This window comes from Misgurnus anguillicaudatus, unplaced genomic scaffold (assembly GCF_027580225.2).
Source record: "Misgurnus anguillicaudatus unplaced genomic scaffold, ASM2758022v2 HiC_scaffold_28, whole genome shotgun sequence".
NCBI classification, from domain to species: Eukaryota; Metazoa; Chordata; class Actinopteri; order Cypriniformes; family Cobitidae; genus Misgurnus; species Misgurnus anguillicaudatus.
The window spans coordinates 9409821-9431872 of NW_027395278.1; the positions used below are offsets into that span (position 1 = coordinate 9409821).

The following is a 22052-nucleotide window of genomic DNA, read 5'->3' on the forward strand; positions in this document are numbered from 1 at the left end:
AAATGCTGCACAACATCACACTGTTCCACCAGCATCTGCAGCCGCAAGCCCAAGGTCCCCATCATTCACTGTAAGTGACTTAAACCCAACTGCAGTGCAAAAAGTTGTAGTGGAGCACCTTGTACGCACAAGTGACTTTGCAATGACTGGGAATTCACCATTGCGGCTCCGCGCTTTCTCTGGGCGAGTTCCCCACCCACCCAATGAGGCTGATTATGAAACCTGGCGCACCAGTGCTGAACTTCTCTTTCAAGACCCAACAGTATCTGATTTCCACAGAGTTCGTAGAATCTTTGAAAGTCTTTTGTCCCCAGCAGCAGACATTGTGAAATCTCTTAGTCCCACAGCGACGCCTTCAGCTTACATTCAGCTACTTGACTCTGCTTTTGCTCCCATTGAGGATGGTGATGAATTATTCGCCAAATTTCTAAATACATTCCAGAACCCAGGTGAAAAGCCATCTGCCTACCTACAACGACTGCATGTGGCATTGCAGACCACCATGCGACGTGGTGGAGTACTTAGTTCAGAGGTCGACAAACATCTGCTTAAACAGTTTTGCAGGGGATGTTGGGAAAGCCCTTTGCTTCTAGAGTTGCAATTAGAGCAGAAAAAGAACTCACCTCCGTCCTTTGCTGAGCTGATGACAATGTTACGTACTGAGGAGAGCAAACAAGCTTCAAAAAATGTACGGATGAAACAACACTTAGGTAATCCTAAGCCGCGTGTTGTAGTAAATTCTCAAACAGCCATTAGTGATGATGTGACCCAGTTACATTCCGTTACTGCTCAGTTAGCAAGCCAAATAACACAGCTCCAAAAGCAGCTCGCAGTGCTAACTTCAAAACAGTCCAAAGAGAAGCAAAACCCAAAGATTAGTGCTGTCAAACCTGAGAGTAGTTCTAAGAGAAAAGACAAAATTTCAGACAAATCACAGCCAGCTAGACCTAAGCCAGGTTACTGCTTTAGGTGTGGAGAGGAGGGGCATATTGCCAGCTCCTGCTCAAATGATCCTAATCCCATGTTAGTAGCAGAAAAAAGAGAACAACTCAAAAAGCGTCAAAGCGAATGGGATTTGCAGTATGGCAACCTTAAGCCGCAGTCAAACTGAAAGCAGTTCCTGCTGCGGGACAAACAGGAACTGGAACCAAATCAAAGTGTCCCAAACCACAAAAAGTGTTGATAGCTCGAGCACAGAGTAATTTATGACAACCAATGTTACCCAGAGGATTAATTGGAGCCAGATGCACCACCCAAGTGAACATAGCAGGAGTAATGTGTGACTGTTTGCTCGATACTGGTTCGCAAGTTACCACCATCACGCAGTCTTTCTATAATAGGAACCTAAGTGACCAACAAATTCATTCTTTAGGTAATTTACTTGAGGTTGAGAGTGCCAACGGTCAAAATGTCCCCTACCTTGGTTATGTCGAACTCACCATCACCTTTCCTAGAGTATTTGTTGGAGTCAACATGGATGTACCTACCTTAGCTCTTGTTATCCCTGATCTTCCATCTGCCTTTCAGACATCTGCATTGATTGGCACAAATACCTTGGATGAGCTATATAAGGACTTTTCACATCAAAAACCTCGTTACTTTTCACCCTCTTTTGGGTACAAGCAAGTTCTTAAAATCTTGGAGTTGCGCCAAAACCAGGCTGTGGAAGGAAATGTCGGGCTGGTGCGTTTACCTGAGAAGCAACCCCAAGTAATTCCAGCTGGTCAAAGCACAGTTCTTTGTGGAACAGCATCTGTTCAAAGAGTGTACCCTGACAAATGGGTAGTTGTTGAACACCCAACCTTTTCTTCCTTACCTGGTGGCTTGATTGTAAAGAAATGCATAGCTACCCTTGGGGAGTTTAACCCTTGTTACTTACCTGTGGTGATTTTTAATCCCACCGCTCATGACATCACCATTCCTTCCAGATGTATTGTGGCTGAACTAAAGGCTGTTCAGTCTGTGAATCCTAGTAAACAGTCAGCCAGTGAGGTTGATACAGAACCCCCTCTGAAGTCTTCTCTTGAATTCAATTTTGGAGATTCGTCCATTCCGCCAGAATGGAAAGACAGGCTTACCCGTCGGTTAAGGGAAATGCCAGAAGTCTTTTCTTTACATTCTCAAGATTTCGGGTGCACTGACAAAGTTAAACATAAAATCAACCTCACGGATGAGACCCCTTTTAAACATCGGGTCAGGCCTATACATCCAGAGGATATGGAAGCTGTAAAGAAACATCTACAGGAGTTGCTCGATGCAGGAGTCATACGAGAATCTGTGTCCCCTTATTCCTCACCAATTGTCGTTGTGAAAAAGAAAAGTGGTGATGTCAGATTATGTATAGACTACCGGAAACTGAACCAACGAACCATAAAAGATGCTTATGCACTTCCAAAACTGGAGGATACCTTCATGGCTTTGACAGGATCCAAGTGGTTCTCGGTACTTGACCTGAAGTCTGGATTTTACCAAATTGAGGTCGAGGAGAAGGATAAGGCAAAGACCGCGTTTGTGTGTCCCTTGGGATTCTACGAATTCAACCGTATGCCACAAGGGGTCACTAATGCAACAAGCACTTTTAAGAGAATCATGGAGAAGTGCATGGCAGACATAAATCTCCGTGAAGTTTTTGTGTTTATTGATGATATAATTGTGTTCTCCAAAGATTTGAATGAGCATGAAGAAAGGCTATTCAGGGTCTTAAACAGGCTCAAGGAATATGGCTTAAAACTTGCTCCAGAGAAATGCATCTTTGCACAGTCCTCAGTCAGGTACCTTGGACATATAGTGTCCGACAAAGGTGTGCAGACCGATCCAGACAAAGTGGCAGCTGTCAAAACCTGGCCGGTTCCTAGGAATCTGAAAGAACTTCGATCCTTTCTAGGATTTGTAGGTTATTACCGCCGTTTTGTCAGAGATTTCTCGAAAAAAGTCAAGCCCCTAAATGACTTAACTTCAGGATACCCCCCTGCTCGTCGGGACACAAAGCCAAATAAAAGTGGACAGTATTGGAACCCGAAGGATTCTTTCAGCAGTAGATGGACAACTACTTGCCAAAGAGCATTTGATCAAATAATTGAGGAACTCACTACTGCTCCCGTATTAGCATTCGCTAACCCAAAATTACCATATGTTCTGCACACAGATGCTAGCACATCAGGGCTAGGTGCCGCTTTATACCAAGAGCAGGACGGGCAAATGAGGGTAGTTGCTTATGCAAGTTGGGGACTCTCATCCAGCGAATCCAAGTATCCCGCCCATAAATTAGAATTCCTAGCGTTAAAATGGGCGGTCACAGAGAAATTCCATGATTTCCTTTATGGCAGCACCTTCACAGTAGTGACAGATAGTAACCCCCTAACCTATGTCCTTTCCACTGCCAAGCTTGATGCAGCAGGGTATAGGTGGTTAGCTGCGCTCTCTACTTATGACTTTAAGCTGCAGTACAGGTGCAAGAGGCAAAACATTGACGCTGATGGATTGTCTCGCCGACCTCATACAAACCTTTCTGTAGATGATGCCTCTCACAATGAACAGAACCAAATACTTACCTTTGTTGAACGGCTCACTGAAGAGGCAGGAGAGAGAAAAATTAGCAGTGAAGTAGTCAGAGCCATATGTGACAGTCGTCTTACCCAACAGTCAGAGTATGTGCACGACTTACCTGTTACCTTCATTAGTTCTCTGACAATGCAGACAGCTGCAGTGCCTGATGTTTACTCACAAGAAGACCATTGTGGGGGATTACCAAGTATTCCCCATCTATCTTCTTTAGAGATCCAAAGAGCTCAACTGGCCGATCCCTGTATCAGAGAAGTTATCACCCAAATTCAGACTGGAGAATTTCCTTCAAGAACTGTCCGTGATGCTCTTCCTAGGTTACCTTACCTTCTCAGAGAAAAGGAACGGTTGGAGTTCCATGATGGAGTTCTATCGAAGAAGTGTAGCTGATAAGACAACATATCAGTTGGTTCTGCCGGAAGAATATCATTCCGACGTCCTTAAATATCTACATGATGACCTTGGTCATATGGGAATTGACCGTACTTTAGAGTTGGTGCGGAACCGTTTCTATTGGCCCAAAATGGCTTCGGACATAGAGTATAAGATCAGAACATGTGGTCGATGTATACGGCGAAAGGTCCTACCTGAAAAGGCTGCACCACTAGTGAACATTACAACCAACCGGCCTTTACAGTTAGTATGCATGGACTTTCTTACACTTGAGCCTGATCACAGCAACACTAAGGATGTGTTGGTAATAACAGATCACTTTACTAAATATGCCCTGGCTATTCCTACTCCAAACCAAAAAGCCAAGACTGTTGCGAAGTGTCTGTGGGAGCAGTTCATATGTTACTATGGCTATCCAGAACACCTTCACAGCGATCAAGGCCCTGATTTTGAGTCGCAGCTAATTAAGGAATTGTGTGATATTGCTGGAGTGCGGAAAGTCAGGACAACCCCATACCATCCGAGGGGAAACCCAGTTGAAAGATTCAACAGGACTTTGCTAAACATCCTTGGAACTTTGGAAGCCAAGAAGAAAAGTTGCTGGAAAGAGCACTGCATGAAAAGAGCTGTATACGGACAAATACGGGATGGGAAATCCCTGCTAAACTTTAGGTTTGCCAGATTTTTGAGGCAGAGTGCTTGGAAAGGTAATACACCAAAGTAAACTTGTGAAACATCCAGAAACTTTACGTTTGTGGATGTATATAGGAACTGGTGGAAGTTTCCAGGAATCCTTACAGCTGGTTGTGAGGAGAGGTGGGTGTGAGGTGTGAAGGGCTTTTTATATGTTAATGACCCACAGGTAGAGGTGTCTTCTTTGTTTTCAGAGCTGAGTGAGGTGGGGGGTTAACCATGTCTCTTTAAGATAGCACATACAGTATTGTGGTACATAAAAACTGTTTTCTAAATAGGTTTATTATTAATATAATTTAATTAGTCTATTTTAGAAACTTAGCATCATTCAAAATAACTAAAATTCAATGGACACAATTAGAATTTTAATGTGTGAAAATTATGTCTCTGACTCAAGAGAAATGCAACAAATGTTATTTCAGAATATTTATTTCCAACACTTTGAAAACATGTCTCCAACTGCCCTAGGTCAGAATATTGTGCACGTTTCTCACAATGCTGCATACATCGTTTAAAAGAAGCCGTTCAAATGACATGTAACACATTTTTGCTAGCTAGGATGTTGATAAATGAGTCAGTGAAATGTAAAGCTGCTTGATTTTGCTGATGTCTCATGATTTGAAGTTCACTGTTTCTATTGTTATTATAATTCTACCCTAACATTTCATTAAATCTTTTAAAATAGAAACAAAAATATCAATAGACAGGTCCATAATCTAAAAGACAGTCTTTCACATGTGAATGCAAAACATGTTGGGTGATACAGACTGATAAACTCGGGTAAACATATCTGCAGATACCTGTCAGCTACTGTACTTCTAATCCAGAGGTGCCCAAAGTTGGCCCACAATAGATCTTTAATTTGGCCCAGTGGCTCAGTGGTTCATGTAGGTTGTCTACAAACCGGAAGGTTGGTGGTTCAATCCCCGGCTCCACCGGACCAAGTGTCGAGGTGTCCTTGAGCAAGACACCTAACCCCAGCTGCTCCCGACGAGCTGGATGGCGCCTTGCATGGCTGACACCGCCGTCGGTGTATGAATGTGTGCGTGAATGGGTGAATGTGAGGCAAACTTGTAAAGCGCTTTGGATGGCCATAGGTCTGTTAAAAGCGCTATATAAATGCAGTCCATTTACCATTTACCATGCCACGTTAGATAAGGAAAAAGAATAAAAGTCATTGACGCAGATGTTCATATTTTTAATTAAACATTTTCTAAAATGTATCATTTTTTGTTGTATTTTTACATTACAAAAATGTAAATTAATATTAAATGCAAGGGATTAAAGTGATTTTTTTATGTTTCATGCATACTTGAAGGTGTATAAAATGCATCACGAAACTTAAAGAACTTGGGTACTACAGGCTAAAAATGAAGAGGTTTTGGCAGTGGCACACAGAGAAAAGGATATTTAAAATTGATTGGAAAAATTATTTCTTTTTTTTACAAAAAGCCTTGGAAAATAAAACTGGATTAGTTATGCATAAACAGAGTAATGTTTGCTTTTTTATTTTTAAAATATTAGAAAATTATAAATTAGGGGATATCAGGGCAACTTTAATTTTAATATAACACAACAACGTTTACTTTTGGCCCACGGCCCTCAGTCAGGTGTGGCCCTTGTAAGGAAAATGTTCGGGCACCAATCAATGTATAGTCTATCTGAGGAGGTAACTGTTAGCATATGATAATGCATGCTTGTACAAAGTCAGACCACATATTATCATGTTTGTCTTCAATTAATACATTTAAATAAAAGAGATGGGGACTTTATAATATAATAAGGGTCCATATATCACAGTGATAAAAGACATATATGTATTTTTACATTAACATGAACTAATGCTGAGTTAAGGCATATACTAATCATAAACTATGAAGAGTCATCATTAACTTCAACATGACATGTTTTCATTGTTAGTTAATGCATTCATTTACAATAAATTAATTTTTGAGTTCATGTTGTAATTAAGTAAGTTCAGTAAGTTACATGTCTTAACTCAGCATTAGTTTATATTTACTTATATTTAAGTAAGAATTCATTTAGGTATACGTTCAATGTTTCCAATGATGAGCAGTGATAATTCCTGAGGCATGTTTAAAGAGTTTTGTATTTCATCAAGAAAGTGCTGATTCACAAAGATTTTATATTTAAGAAGATCTGAGCATCATTCAAAATAACTGTTACATGTTTGTCAACTAAACATGTTTTGTCAACGTTATAAACTTCATAGAAATATTTTTTTATTTTTTATTAATGATCAAGTATAAAGAACAATGCATAGTGTAAAAAACGCGGATTATAAAAAAGTATATAAAGTGCGAGCAGAGGATCAATCAAACTTGGGTTGGAATGATGTAGTGCAGTGCATCCAATGGATCTTGGAACTCGTAGTCCGTTTACATCTAACTTACAGCAGCATATCTATGCTACAGCAGTGACAACGCCAAAGAAAATGACTACATTTCCCAGAATGCACCTGCACCCACTCATCTGCCCTCACCCTTCAGGTGCAACCGCTTCACCTATGGGCTTGACGGGAAAATTCAAACTCGCGAACCGTTACAGCCTGGACTACTCGCTGTCTTTGTTTGTTTGCTCATCAACAGTAAGGTAAGTTTGATTTAATTAATTTGTCTGCATCGCGCTGATCGGTTGCCTATTTGTTCATATTATGTTATTTACTATGATTCGTTTTTGTCTTTATACTAGAACTGTTTGAATTTAAAGCACAAACAGTAAAACATTAAGGTTATACGTGGTACACAGCGGTAAACACGAGGTTAAAAATACGCAAAGTAACATTCAAACCGGGCTGTTAAAAGAATCAATTCGATGTTTAAGTTTTTAAAAACAAAACTTTAAAGAAGCCAAGATGAGACGTTCTTTGCTTAAAACAAACATAACAACAGTAACTTGTGTGTTGGAAATGTTAGCAGCTAGCAAGTGTGTCTCTGCTATTTTAAATGATAAACAGACGATCTTTTGTTGTTTAAAAGCTCATTGCTTTAGTTGTGGTAGATGCTGCTTATTTTTCAAGACGGTTTTAATAGCTTTATATTGATTTGTAACAAAGCCAGCTTCACTTTGAGAGAACCTAGATGCTAATTGTAAAGAAGCTTGGAGTCATAATATATTTTAACGTAATATGTTTGCTGTTCTTCATCTTTTTAAATATGAAGTCTATCCATGTTTGTGTTTACAGAGGTCATGTACACTGTGGTCAACTTTGTGGACGCTGAAGAGGTTTCTGGGGAAAGATGATGTAAGTTTATTCATTCAATTTTAAAAAACAGGTTAAATAGTAAACAGATGTGTTATGATGTATGTGATTTTGATTTTTAATTCTGTGTTTGACAGAGAAATATAATGAAGTAACAGTGGAAGCTAAAACATCAGACTGATCCAGACACTGAAGAAATTGAGGTCACTGCAAACTGGCCAAAATGATGTAATTTTAATAATGAAATTATTAAATCAAAGAGGTTAAATAGTAAGTAGAGGTGTTATGATGTATGTGATTCTATTTTTTTATTCTGTGTTTGATAGACAACTATAATGAAGTAGCCTACTGTAATGAAGCTGCAGAACGTCACAGAGACTCTGAGGACATCAACACACAAAATCAAGTAAGAAGATGGACATTATGAAGTTCTTTGATCATATATTGTTGTATCTTTGTACAGTTTAATATAAACTTTCTAAAATGTACAACTTTAATTATATGTCATTTTTAATTTGCCGTGTGTGTGTATCTGTATATGTATATGTATATGTATATATGTATTAGTATTATGCCAAATACTTATATGTACTTTTATATTTCCAAAGGGCTCCAAAGAGATGTCTGTCCAGATGAGGGTGCATCAACATTACCTTTGCTGACAAGTATATGCTTTACAATGTAAAACCTAACAGTTAACTTAACTCAAACCATTTAAGGAAATCGGTTGCCTTAAACCATTAAGTTTAAAAAAAAAACATACATTTGAGTACTGTGAACTTAAGTCTTGTGCAATTATGCACTTATATTTAGGTAGTGTGAACTTAAATTGAGTCACATGCAGTTATGCACTTATATTTAAGTTCACACTACCTAAATATAAGTGCATAATTGCACAAGACTTAAGTTCACAGTACTCAAATCTATGTGTTTTAAAACTTGAATGGTTTAATGCAACCGGTTTTCTTAAATGTAAGAAATTACAGTGTTACAGTGAGAAATGTTTGAGTAATTCCAAGACAGAGCTCTGTAATTGATTCTACACTGCAAAAAATCACTTTCTAATTTAGGATTTTTATCTTGTTTTTAGTAGGAAAAACTAAAAATTCTTAAATCAAGATGTATTTTCTTGATGAGCAAAATTACCTAAGAAAATATGTCTAGTTTTTAGACAAAAATATACAATTTAAGATAATTTGTGCCTAAACAAGCAAAAATATCTAACAATGGGGTGAGAAAATTGTGTTTTAATTAAGTTTTTAAGAAAAAAGAAAACTTAAGATTTTTTTTCTCACACCATTGGCAGATATTTTTGCTTGTTTTAAGCACAAATTCACTTAAATTGTGTGTGTGTATTTTATTTATTTATTTAGTCTAAAACTAGACTTATTTTCTTGGGTCATTTTGTTCCTCAAGAAAAAGCATTTTAATTTAAATAATATTTCTACTGAAAACAAGACAAAAATACTAAGTAAGAAAGTCATTTTTTGCAGTGTAGGACTGATTTCTTAAAGCAAGATCAATATAGTTGTTGTTCATTTTATTTAGATATTTACTACATTACAGTGGCAGCTGGTGACTTCTTTTTTTGTGAGCACTTGATGCGAAGTTTGTCAGAACATGTATATAGCCCGTCATTTGTGTGGTTCCCAATTTCAAAATATGTGTTCTGCGTGTCGAGTGCGTGTATGTGCATCACGTGTTTTGACTAAACACGTGATGCACGTGGTTTACATGAAGCAACAAACACACATTTTAAAAACACAAGCAACACACATGACACTGCGAACACTTATTTTGAACTTGCAACCCTCGGATGAGCAGTCACGAGCCGCCACTGCTACATTACATTGTACTGCTTTGAATGTAGTTTTCATTGTTGCTTTTATTTTGTTTTATTTTACTCTAATATTGCTTTCTCTGTCTGTATATTTATGAGTTTAAATAGTGTTGTTTATGTATGCAACTTTAATATTTGTGTATATTATTTTGTGATTGTGACAATTGTGGATTGTTCAGTTATTTATTAAATAAACATTTCAAACTCAATTCAAGTTTTTATTTTTTTAAGGGTTTTGGGGATGTATAGTAGTATATAATGTGGGGGGGCGGTGTAGTCTATCTGCAGAGCAGGCAAATAACCAATCAAGTCACTAAGCGTGGGTTGGGCTTAATACAAAGTGTAACCAATCAAATCATCTCAACTGGAAAATTTCAAAGTGCTGTCCCAATAGTTGTCAGAGTGTTGGGAGGGGGTTTTAAAAGCAACCAATCAGTGTTGAGATTAAACACCAATGGGGACACTAGAATTGTGCAAAGGTGTGAAATTCCAGTACCTCTGTAGGTGTGAAAATGTCCCCTGACAAAATCTTCAATGGGATTATTTGCCATGGCAACAAATGGCTGCCTATACCACGGGGATATCCACTCAGCAAGATACATCCGAATTGGTATCATTACGGGAGTTTCCTAACTTGGTGGAATTAGTAGTTTACCCTCAGTGGAACTAGTAGATACTTCCGAAAATCAGTAGTGTTTACAGGAGTTTCCTAGTACGGATACACCTCTTTTCATGCAGTGGAGTTTGTAAAGCCACTCGTACACGCTTACAACTGTACCAGAAATGAAACCACCGGGTTTAGCCCTTATGAGCTAATGTTTGGGCGACAACCTAGGCTTCCAGTAGATCTAGCATTTGGATTACCCATAAAAGACAAGATGGATGTGACACACTCTCAGTATGTAAAGAACCTAAAGTCAAACCTCAAGGAAAGTTTTCGGATCGCAGTCGAAAATTCCAAAAAGATGGCTGGGAAAAATAAAGCTCGCTATGATAGACATGTTGTTGCATCAGTATTGGAAAAAGGTGACAGAGTTCTCGTGAGAAATGTCAGATTGAGAGGAAAGAATAAACTTGCCGACAAATGGGAAGAAATGGTCTACGTTGTGATTGATCAACATGGTGATTTACCTGTGTACAAAGTGTGTCCTGAGTTTCAAACCGGGCCCATTCGGACTTTACATCGTGACTTATTACTTCCTTGCGGAACCCTCTCTTCTGATGTAAAGGAGCATGAGTCACCAAGTCCAGTTCCAAAGCGTAAAACTCGTAGTAGAGCAGTCTGTGAAGATTCTGAAAATATTCCTGACTCAGATGAGGAGGTTTACTATTTAGGACCCCAATTAGATGTTGTACATGAGTCTTACACACTTCACACTTCTGAAGTTACGCATCCTGAGAGGAATACTGTTAAGTTCTTGAAGGCGTGCTCCGAGAATGAAAGCCCAAATGGTGAGGTTCAGCCTGAAGAAAACTTACCTGGAGATCCTGAAGAAAACTTACATGGAGATCCTGAAGAAAACTTACCTGGAGATCCTGAAGGAAACTTACCTCTGAGTCTTGAAGTCGAACCTGAAAGAGAGAACACAGTCCAGCTAACTCATTCAGCTACCTTGGTGTCAAGTGAATCAAGTGTTCATAGAGAATCGCCCATAGATAGATCTGGTTCAGCTGGAGAGGAATCAAACAATGTTAAAGTTGCTGAAACTTGTACAGGAGTCCAAAAACCTGAGGAGATCATAGATGGAAATGAGCTAAGAAGATCTACCAGAATTAGAGAGAAACCTAAGGTCTTGACTTACCCTAAATTAGGAAATCCTCTGATTACAATAGTTCAGTCCCTTCTTCAAGGTCTGAATGATGCTTTTTCAGAGTCCTTGCAAGAACATTCCCAACTGAGTTGTCCTGTGTCTCAAGAGTATGTACTCACTAAGGATGTGCAAAGGGACTTGCAAGATTTTAACCCCCAGGGGTCCAAAAACGCGGGGACGCGTTTTGACGTGTTTTCTCCTTATCATAGCAGAATCAACTTAAAATACTCCATCATTAATAATCAAACACTTACGTGTTTGACATCATTTGAAACTCTGAAGGTTCCTCTTTAATTAGTGTAAATTCACAATAACAACAGATCTTTGTGTTTTTGTCAAATAAAGAAAATAAACAGGGTGCTCATTCAGACATTTCTGTCTCCGCCAGCTGTCTCTCAAATCACGTTACAAAAATTAGTTGAAACTCCGCGAATACTCTTCACACAAACATAATACACATATCCAAAGAAAGCCTGAAATGTCTACTTTTAAACAAGCTAATTATTATCAAAAACAAATATTTCCTGTTTATATAATCTGCATTGAAGTAAAGAGTGTACCGTTTTCCCTGGCTGAGCTCATTATCTCTAATGCGGTCACGCCCACACGCTGTTGACATGGTAATGAAGAGACGAGCTGTTCAAACCAGCAAAGCGTAATGTTTGATAAGATTTAAAGACTTTAGCGCATGTTTGGATTATAAACTTTATACACACACGTGAGGAATATCTTCATTTATGTTTGGACATTGAGGAAGAGAAGCGTTTATCTTTAACGTTACCTAAGAAGAAGAACAATGGAAGGCGCAATGGAGGCGGATATATTCCTGAAGAAACTGTAAGTCATTTGTCTTCATTTATATTTACTATCATGTAATATGTTATGGCTTGTGCAGTTCAGCCTACATAAGCAACCTCAACAGACTGCAGGCTTCGGATTGAAAAACGTTCGCATTGTTTACAAACGAGTAACTTACGCGTGATCACGTAATGGCGGATTTCATTGTTTGCTGTACAGTGTTAGACACAGTTATTCACTTTCGTATCCTTCATGGCAACTTTGAGTAATACTGCACTGCTGTGTCTTTTAAGTGTGTGCTGTAAGATTCCATGTTTACATGCTTATTTACAAACGAGTACGCGTGATCACGTACAGTAATGGCGGATTTCATTGTTACATGCTGTACAGTAGACACTTTCGTATCCTTCATGGCAACTTTGAGTAATGCTGCACTGGGGGGGTCTGCTGTAATATGATATTGTTTACATGCAACGCATTCCATACATTGCGCTTTACACGCGACACCGTTTTATTATGAGCTCCGCGTTGTTTACACGGAGACTCGCCTTTTTTTTTTTAATTATAAATTTATAAATGGTGGCGCAGTGGTAGTGCGTTAGGCCGCCACGTGGTAGACCCGGGTTCGAAACCCGCCTAGGCCAAGTTTTTTTTATACAGTATATTGAGTATATTGAGTTTAGGCGACCACCGTTACAAGTGCTATCATTTACCCATCAGTTATGTATGTAAGGGTATTTCTGTGGACAATTTATGCTAACAGCTGTTCATAACTCTCTTACAGGTCTGCATCCCTCTCATCAGTAAACTATGAAGTGGAAAAACATATTCACACTCTTTGGACATAAAGTTGTATGGTAACATGAGCCACATGAAGTTTACAGCTCTGTTGTTTATCAGTTTCTTATACAAGTTAAGTTTTTAAATAGGGTCTTACTGACCTTCATTTCTATTTTGATTATATTGTTAACTTCTTAATAAACCTCAAACAAACATGTTCATTTGTCCTCACATTCATTACTGTAGTTCCCTCCTCCCTCATTATGCAGATCATTATGCAGCTCATTATGCGAGCCTTTGTTTGCTAGCTGTCAATCAATCCTTCTCGCATACGGCCCCTCTAAACAAAAAGTGTCTTACAATTTCTAAATCAATATACTGGTTTATGTGAATGAGTAGGCAGGATGATTTTCACATCATTTTAAAGAAAAAACTCTAGACTACTAGATTCTGTTTAGGAAAGTCTTGTTAAAACATGTTTAGTATGGGTTTTGTGGACTTATATCAGTGACTTAAAATTTTAGCTTTTTTAAAAACCACGCATAAACCTTTTTCTCTCAAAAATACAAACATGTACATACATGTAGCTCATATAATATTTTAGCCCAGTTTGTGCTGAACACAGTGGTATGAACACACTTGCCATTATTATGTTTTAAAGCAACTGAAAAAAGACCAAATGTAAGAGCATGTCAGAACCTCTGACAGTGTCCCAAAATGGTCGGACCCCAGAGGGTTAAGGGGGGAGGGTGTAACCCAGGCTCAAAAACATTTGTAGTCTGAGGTAGTGATAAGATGAATAATTTTATTGAATGATAAGTGAAAATGAAGAAGAGTCTAAGTAGTGAAATGAAGATAAAGTTTATATCAAGGATGGTTTATTTACATTATAAGTAAAAACAAAGAAAAATATATAGCACTAAAGGGAAAAAAAACTAAAGAAAAAGTTTTTGTTGTAAACTTGTTCTGATTTGTGATATTGAGCTGCACTGCACAACTGGGCAGCCAGTTGCGTGTAAGTAGGTCACGCTGACTCCGCCCTAGGCAGAAGCTGCTGGAAAGGGGAAAGATAGAGAGCATGAGAGCTGAAGCATGAGCCACATGTTGCTCAAATCTTTGATAAAGTTGGATTTTTGAGAGGTTTATTTGCAAAATACACCTGGAAGATAAAACTGTAAGTTATTTTGTCATTATTTTGTTGAAAAATAAAATGTAACAGATCTTAGTAGAACTTACCTTTTGTTTTGTTATCCACGTGCTGTTTTCGTGTTGAAATCCTATGATGTGGGCCATCCGGTCATCATCTGGTGAAAATCTAAAGGAGATAAAAATATATATTTTTTTATATGAGGGAATCGGTGAGTTTTGTATGATTATTTTAAGTATATATGTGAAAATGTATGATTTAATACTATGTTCATGTGTTAAAGGATAAATGTTCTGTTTATATTGAATAAATGTGTGTATTATATGAAAGTAGATATGTATAAAAGTTTAAAGTGTATGTATAATGAGAGATGCATGTGATGTATACATTGATTAAGTGTGTATCCTGTGTGTTGTGCACAGGCCAGTTTTGTTATCTGAGAAATCAGATTCTGGATCTCTTAACTGTGGACTGCATTAATCTGGAACTTCGAATGTGCATAGTGTGAGATGGCGAGCCACCATGAGACACCTACTTTTCTTCTGTTGATATCTGTGTTGCAATTTCTACAAATTGTTTCACTGGATTATTGAAGGTTTGATTATTGAAGCACTGGAACATTCATTCTAAGGAACTGAAGAAAGAGAAATTATTAATCTCATTTGAACTGATATACTTTATTTTTGTGCCTTGTTGAACTAAACACTCCAAGGAGTTTCTTGGTATTTGAGTTTATTTCGTTAATTATACGAATTGTTACTCTACTTTTAGAGTTGGTTTGCTTTCTTTTACATTCCTTTTATTTTAATTTGTTTATATTGTGATAGTGTCATACTAAAATTTTCTTTTCTTTGGTAACAATTATAAACATAACATACATAAACATTTACATTCAAACTATATATATATATACGTATGTGTGTGTGTGCCATTGCCTCCTACGAACCGTGTTGTCTTCTGATCTATCTGGCCTAGTGCATTGTTGCATTTCAGTGAGTAGTCATCCCTAAGAAGCCTCATAGGGGCTACACAAGGCTTTGGACATCAACACGTCTACAGGTACTTTATGGTGGATGACTAAAAGCTTAGAGTAAAGACAGTGTGCACACTTTAAAATAATATCTGGCCCCTTGGCTGACATGTACCCATTCAAGAACTATAGGTATGCAAAGAATTTTTTTATTACATGACATCTCTTTTTTTTAAGTACACAAATAAAACATTTCATGACAATAACATTTTGCCAGTCTTTAATAAGGTTATCCTCAAAACTTAAGCTGTTTAAAAAAAACAACAACACCACCACACACAGTTTACTGACATCAATTAACTCAAAAAGGTACATGACATGAAATGTGAACGGATAAGTCTGGTAAACCTTGTGTGTGTGTGTGTGTGTGTGTGTAATATTTTATTTAGGGCTGTCAATAGATTAAAAAAATTAATCTAGATTAATCGCATGATTTCATGAGTTAACTGCGATTAATCGCAAATTAATCGCACATTTTTATCCATTCTAAATTTACCCTAATTTAACACTTTTCAGGTTTTTAATATTCTAATCATATATACATATATAGATGCTTTATGCAAATGTATGTTAACAACAGCCTGTTTACATTTTTAACAGGATCATCAGCCATTGTTTTGTATATGAATTTTCCTTTTTAGAAGATTTTTCTTTCTCCATTTTTGTTTGCTGCTGCATCATTTGTGACCTGTGCAGGCAAGTTGAGTCGGAATTAGCAAATTTTAAAAAAATAGTTGTTCATATTTTGACATTCTCTATTAAAACATAGAACAATGCATGATTTGTTGAAATATAACAAAATATGACAGAACTACACGTGTTTGAAGTTGAAAGAGTCAAATTACCACAAAAATTTCCACATCCGTACATTATATTACCACATCAATACCTTAAAATCACTGGTAAAACTAATAGATTTAGCACACACAAAGCAAAAACATCATCAATGTATGTTCAACTTTTTTTCCTTTTGTTTGATTGACATTGAGACAGACTGCTTAAAATCTAAGTGATCTAATATAATGTTACACATCAGATAGTTTTACCCAACAGTTAACCAAACATTTACTTAAAACATAACAGATTATAGAGCCTACCTGCGTGAATTCTTATCAAAACAGATATTTGTAAAACTGTAATTTTGTGTAGATGTCTATATATCCGGGTCGCGCACTCGCGCGTCTGTGTGCACGCGCTTCAGATATCAGTCAGTCAGCGTGAGGGGATCGCTTTTGAGTCTTGTCGCTCTTAATAACTCTTTAACATTAATCAGGTACCGAACTTTATCTCTCTTAATGACTCTTTTAACATCAAGCAAGTCCTGCAGTCTATTTTCTAAGTCATGCATAAAAGCGAAACCAAAATGAATTGAGACGCATTTTTGTATTAGATTAAGCATTAGGAGGACGGTAACGTTACACCTCTCAGACGTATAAATAAAGATCATATCAGATGTCCAACGAGCATTTAGAGCATTGGATTTGGTAGACGATTTGCTTAATGTTCTTATTTCTATGAAAACCTTTTACTCATTTAGAGAGAGTCACATTTGTCTGCGGCTGCGTCCGAAAACTCTAAATTGCTGCCTTCTGAGGCAGCTTTCCAAGGCAGCAAGGCATTAAGGCATGTCCGAATTCAATGTTTGGTTTACTTCCTGTCTCCTGAGATACCTATTCGTGGACGTGCATTAAGAATGTGATTGGTCGAGTCCGGTCGAGTTCAAAAAAATAAAATGGCGGCCAAGGACGCGACTGGACCACCAATTTAGTGTAAATAAAGGTATGTTTTCACTTTTTACACCTTTTAATTGCATTTCTAGCGAGAAATTAGTATTGTAGTTTTCAAATATGTGATTAGTTATCACAAAGGCGCTCTCTGTTTAAATTTCAAACACGCTGCCTTAGAAGTGTGTCCGAAAGTCTTTCTCTGAGCTACCTTCATGCCTCCGAAGTCATTTCCTCATGAGGCAGCGAGGCAACGAGTCACTGCCTTGAGTTTTCGGACGCAGCATGCGTCTCTGTTCATTCAACTATGGGCTGGACCAAGGGTCAAACAGAAATTGCGCGTTGCGTTAATCTCCGTTAAAAAAATTAGTGGCGTTAAAACGAATTTGCGTTAACGCGTTATTAACGCGTTAATTTTGACAGCCCTAATTTTATTTTAAATTTAAATTCATATTTAAATGTAACTTTAACATAGTTTTATATATACACATTATACTTAGTTACTTTGCAACACTGTATGCCCTCCCCCTCCCTTCCTCCCCGGTGCATGTTTCAGATGTTCTGCTGCATGATGGTTTATTGTTGCCTCTGTAGCTGTCTTGTCCCATTTCATTAAAGCAGCTGCAAGAGAAAACAAACAAACATTCTAAACATGTAAAGAATACCAACTTAGTTACATTGCAGTTGGTGTAAAACAAATGAAATGAGGAAAAAAGTATGTGTACCTGTAATTGCTTTGTAAGTTTCACTTTTTTCCAGAGGAAGTTTCTGCTTCTTCCCTTTCCCCTTCATGTTAAATTTGGCCCATCACCCGGTTGGTAAACAGCCTGAAGAAACAAAAGCCCCGTTTAGAAAGTAAACTATGTGCATAACTATTATCCAAATTAATATTTCAAACATAAAAAAATGAAAATAAAAAACCTTCCACGTCAGGTTTCTCTGCAGTTTCATGATTGCATTTCAGGGTAGTTGTTTTATTCATATTTTTTTTTACCAATTTACCCTTTTAGGAAATGTAAACATGGAAGTCAATGCAATTGTCTGGAGCTCTTGTTTTCCCATAGTTTACTTACAATTTACAACTGGCAAACTGTAATGGGAAAATGTAATTTGTTTGGAAAGCTATGCATTTGTGGATACTGATGAAAATACCTGTCAAGAATTTTGTGCACACAATCTCTGACATCTTTCCCTCCAATTCTTGAGAGTTGCAACACCTTTAAAGAGAGCGGGTATATTACAATCATCTTAAAAAAACAATAGCCTATAACAAGTTTAACTGATATACTGTACCACAGAGCATAAAATTCTACAGTGTATAACGGTCAGCCTTATAGACATTTATATATAGAGCAGTTCAAATGTGTCATGTGTGCCTTGCAGATCATACCAGAGATTCCAAGGCTTGCTTGTCCTTGAGGCGTTCCTCCTCTCTCTCAAACTCTTCTAAAGTTTCCAGTTGCTCAATATGGGTGGATGAAAGGGAAGGCTCGCTTCTTCCCAGCCTTCTAACCTCCATGTGGATGTCCACCAATTTTGTTAATACTTTTTTCTGAAATTCTACAAAAAAAAAACAACATGTATATAAAACTGTCCATGTTAGTTTAAACTGCTAGCAAGAAAGTCAATCGGAAAACTTTGCTACTGTTATTGGATGTACCAAGTTAAACCTGCTAATGCTTTATGTCTTGTTCAATTCTGTTGTGGTGCTTTTAATACGAGCTCCAACAGTTAGGTACTTACTTGCCATGTTCAATGGAAATCTTAACTCTGTTCTATTACTAGAGCCTGTACAACCAGATTCATGTGCAGGTGAAATGCGACAATTTTCTAAGAAAGACCTGCCAGAGTTTGACTTTGAACACTTTGGTAAGCTGAAAGACAAAAAAATTGTAAAATATTATTTTGCTAGTCATAATAGTAGAACTCTAGTAGAACCTATGTTATCTTATACGGCTAATATAGCCAATATGCACTACGTAAAAACACAGCTGCTATTTCAGAACATTTACGCTCTTGCCACAGTAACTTGCATAAGTGTTCAGATGAGTACCGTTCTTAAACAAATGGTGACTGGACCGGCGGCTGCCGTGACTGGACCGGCCGCTGCCGTGACTGGACCGGCGGCTGCCGTGACTGGACCGGCGGCTGCCGTGACTGGACGGGCGGCTGCCGTGACTGGACGGGCGGCTGCCGTGACTGGACCGGCGGCTGCCGTGACTGGACCGGCGGCTGCCGTGACTGGACCGGCGGCTGCCGTGACTGGACCGGCCGCTGCCGTGCCTGGACCGATAACTGCACCCATCACCCCTAGATTGGCTGGTATTTCCTTTTGAATGTCCAGGGTCTAAAGAACAAATCACAGAGTTAATTAACAATAAAAGGCAGGTTCATGGGAGTAATAAAAACAAAAGGAAGAAATATACTTAGACATTCAACTGAATTCACAAAGCACATGGTTGATTATATGGTTTATTATATATAAAAAAAATATTTGGTATTCAAGGTGACTGATTTCATGTGATGAATACTTACTGCCTGTGGACTTGTCCCTGGACTTAGCACCCTGTTCATGGTGGGAAACTGCTGACTTTGAATGTCTAGAGTCTGAAATTAAGCTTGTCCATGATTAATATTAACCACCTTCATGTTATATTATGCAAGAAACAAAATATGTATAAAGTATTACATTCAGGTGATGTATACTTACTACCAGTGAGCTTTCTGCAAGATCCAGCAGACTCAATCTGGGTCGACTTTATCACCTTTGTTGGTGGAATGGGAAAGGAGGACGACTTGATAGTGGTACCTTATAGATGAAGTACATAAAATAAATAGAAGCATCACTCATTAAAATAATGAGAACTAACTCTGTAATCTAATGACATAGCAATTCCATTAGAAGTACTTGGGAGAGGAAGGTCATCTTGGGAATCACAGGTCGTGTTCTCTTTTTCCTTCTCCAACACGTCAGATTCTGTAATTGTACAAATTAACATTTTATAACATGCATTAATTACGAGTTTAAAAGTGACACGAATTCAGTGTACAGAGTTATATTATCAAGACAAATTCAACAGATATAGGGGCTTACCAAGAACAAAGCCATCAAACTTGCGTTTGGTCTTTTTCCTCCTAACGTCTGTGTCATTTTCCTTAACTTCATCCTCCACATGGTCACCTGTAGTAGGGGATTTTTTCCACTCCGTACATGTTTTTTGATATTTTGGAGATGATTTTCAAAAGGAAAACAGGAAATATCATTCAATGAGCAATTGAAGTGTTGAACATCTTCATGAAGGTGTATCAGTCCATGTACATTGTACACTGAAAAATACTTGCCGTACAGGTCAGCACAGCGTAAGACAAAGTGTGACAGGAGTTCTTGGGCATATTGAAGGTATGCATTGCGAGTGCTCTCATCTGATTCCAACATAATTGACATGGCTACTGTCAAGCACAGGAAATGGTAGTATCTTTCAGGAGATAAAACATTTTTAAGTACAACTGGTCCAGTATACAACAAAAACTGTCGATATTCCGTGGCCTTCCACCTGTCCAGCTCATCCAGACCACGGGGCTGCCGAGCAAATTCACTAGGCATTTTTCCTCTCAGTCCATTCAGCTTCTGTGATATTTCTTTCTTTTGCCTCACAGATAAGCGGCAAAGTGATGGGCCTCGCGTCAAGAATATTAGCATCCGTCTAACTACTCCCAAGGTGACCATATGCATATAGTCTAATACAAATAGGCTAACACAAGGAATCCCGGCAGCAATTAAGGGGCTGACACCAGTTTGATGGTTCTTGTACTGTACTGCATTGAACGCCTCATCCATTCGCAAGTTACATCCCTGTTCATAGAATACCATTCTTCTATTGATGTAAGCACCTTTTTATTTAATTCTGAATCATCATGTAGAACTTATTTTTCTGAATCAGAAGACACATATTCCACATCAGTATTAAAGTCTGATTCATCTGTTGTCAGACTGTCATTTGCCAAATGAAAACTTTCCAAACTGCTGTTAGCACTGTCATGTAATACACAGGTTGATCTTTCGGTCACTGATCTCTGACTTTCCTGATCATTGTCACTGTCCGAATGCAGGAACTGATCAATTTCTGCCTTCCTTTTACGCCATGCTTTTAAATAAGCCATCTGTAATACATAGTATAATTTTGAGTGCAATTTTGAAGTGTGCTTCTGTAATCGGTTTTGATGTCAACACTTCTTACATCTCTCATTATGAGTTAATGTTTCCCAAACAGACTTACAGTTTAATTGTGGTGGCACAACCGACAGGGGTATGTGTGAATAATGGGTAACTAACTTGCAGTCTGGTCAGTAATTTTTGATTGCAAGGCAACAATGTAAAAAGAAAAGCTTTTTTTAACCACGCTTAAAGTACTCCTAGTATCATTAATATGTCCTGCATGTTTAACTTTTCACCACCAGCATTTTTTTTATATATAAAAACAAACAATTTATCAAATGAAAGAATAGAACATCTGCTTTCAAAGAAGAAAACAAACAAAAGCGAAAACAATACTTTTATTCTATTCATTTTTTTGCATCCTTTTCAAGAACCGCTTTGCCCACTGGCATTCCTTCAGAGAAGCCCCGCCTTAAATGGGGCTTCTGGTATTGTTTGATAATTTGTGTTCTTGTTGGCAATAATTAATTTCCTATCTGTTAAAGAGTAAAAATTTTGCAGTCTTTGCACACAAACTATATGTCTGTGTCCGCTAATGATTTATTTATGTGCTTCCTTTATGTGCTTCCTTAAGTGGTAAAAACTTTTATGGTTGTGCCTGTGACATTGTTTGGGTTCAGGCTGCACCACACACAACAGAAAGGGTTTCTGCTTGAAAAGAAACGTACCTTTGAGTCTTTAGTGCATCAACCTAAAAGAGATAAAGAAAAATATTCCAAAATAAAACACAATCAAAATATTATACGTTTATGGATTCTAATTACTATATATTATTAAATAATCAATAATAATAATAATAATAATAATAAAATAATTATTTTGATATGCCTTTCTGC

The 22052-nt window shown here is 37.7% G+C and overlaps 1 protein-coding gene and 1 long non-coding RNA gene across 4 annotated transcripts; both read left to right on the forward strand.

Moving 5' to 3' along the window:
* The first annotated feature begins 6942 nt into the window (after window positions 1–6942).
* Window positions 6943–8698, forward strand: LOC141362617 (uncharacterized). 2 transcript variants are annotated; one of them, XR_012368338.1, is made up of 5 exons: window positions 6943–7260; window positions 7853–7912; window positions 8008–8098; window positions 8197–8276; window positions 8479–8698. It is a non-coding gene; the product is annotated as an uncharacterized lncRNA (long non-coding RNA). The 2 variants fall into 2 exon arrangements; XR_012368337.1 differs by having other exon boundaries at window positions 6943–7912.
* A 1758-nt stretch (window positions 8699–10456) lies between these two features.
* On the forward strand, window positions 10457–15482 carry LOC129432530 (uncharacterized). Of its 2 annotated transcripts, XM_073864928.1 has the most exons (4): window positions 10457–12358; window positions 13104–14273; window positions 14421–14457; window positions 14669–15482. In XM_073864928.1, the coding sequence occupies exon 1, from the start codon at window positions 10526–10528 to the stop codon at window positions 11813–11815; it is 1290 nt and encodes a 429-aa protein (XP_073721029.1). In that variant the 5' UTR covers window positions 10457–10525; the 3' UTR covers window positions 11816–12358; window positions 13104–14273; window positions 14421–14457; window positions 14669–15482. The 2 variants fall into 2 exon arrangements, with proteins under 2 accessions (XP_073721029.1, XP_073721028.1); XM_073864927.1 differs by having other exon boundaries at window positions 13104–14457.
* The last annotated feature ends 6570 nt before the right edge of the window (window positions 15483–22052 follow it).

Bases quoted from the DNA above. Each gene is read 5' to 3' on its own strand.
- LOC129432530 (XM_073864927.1), top strand. From the start codon at position 10,526: ATGTTTGGGCGACAACCTAGGCTTCCAGTAGATCTAGCATTTGGATTA.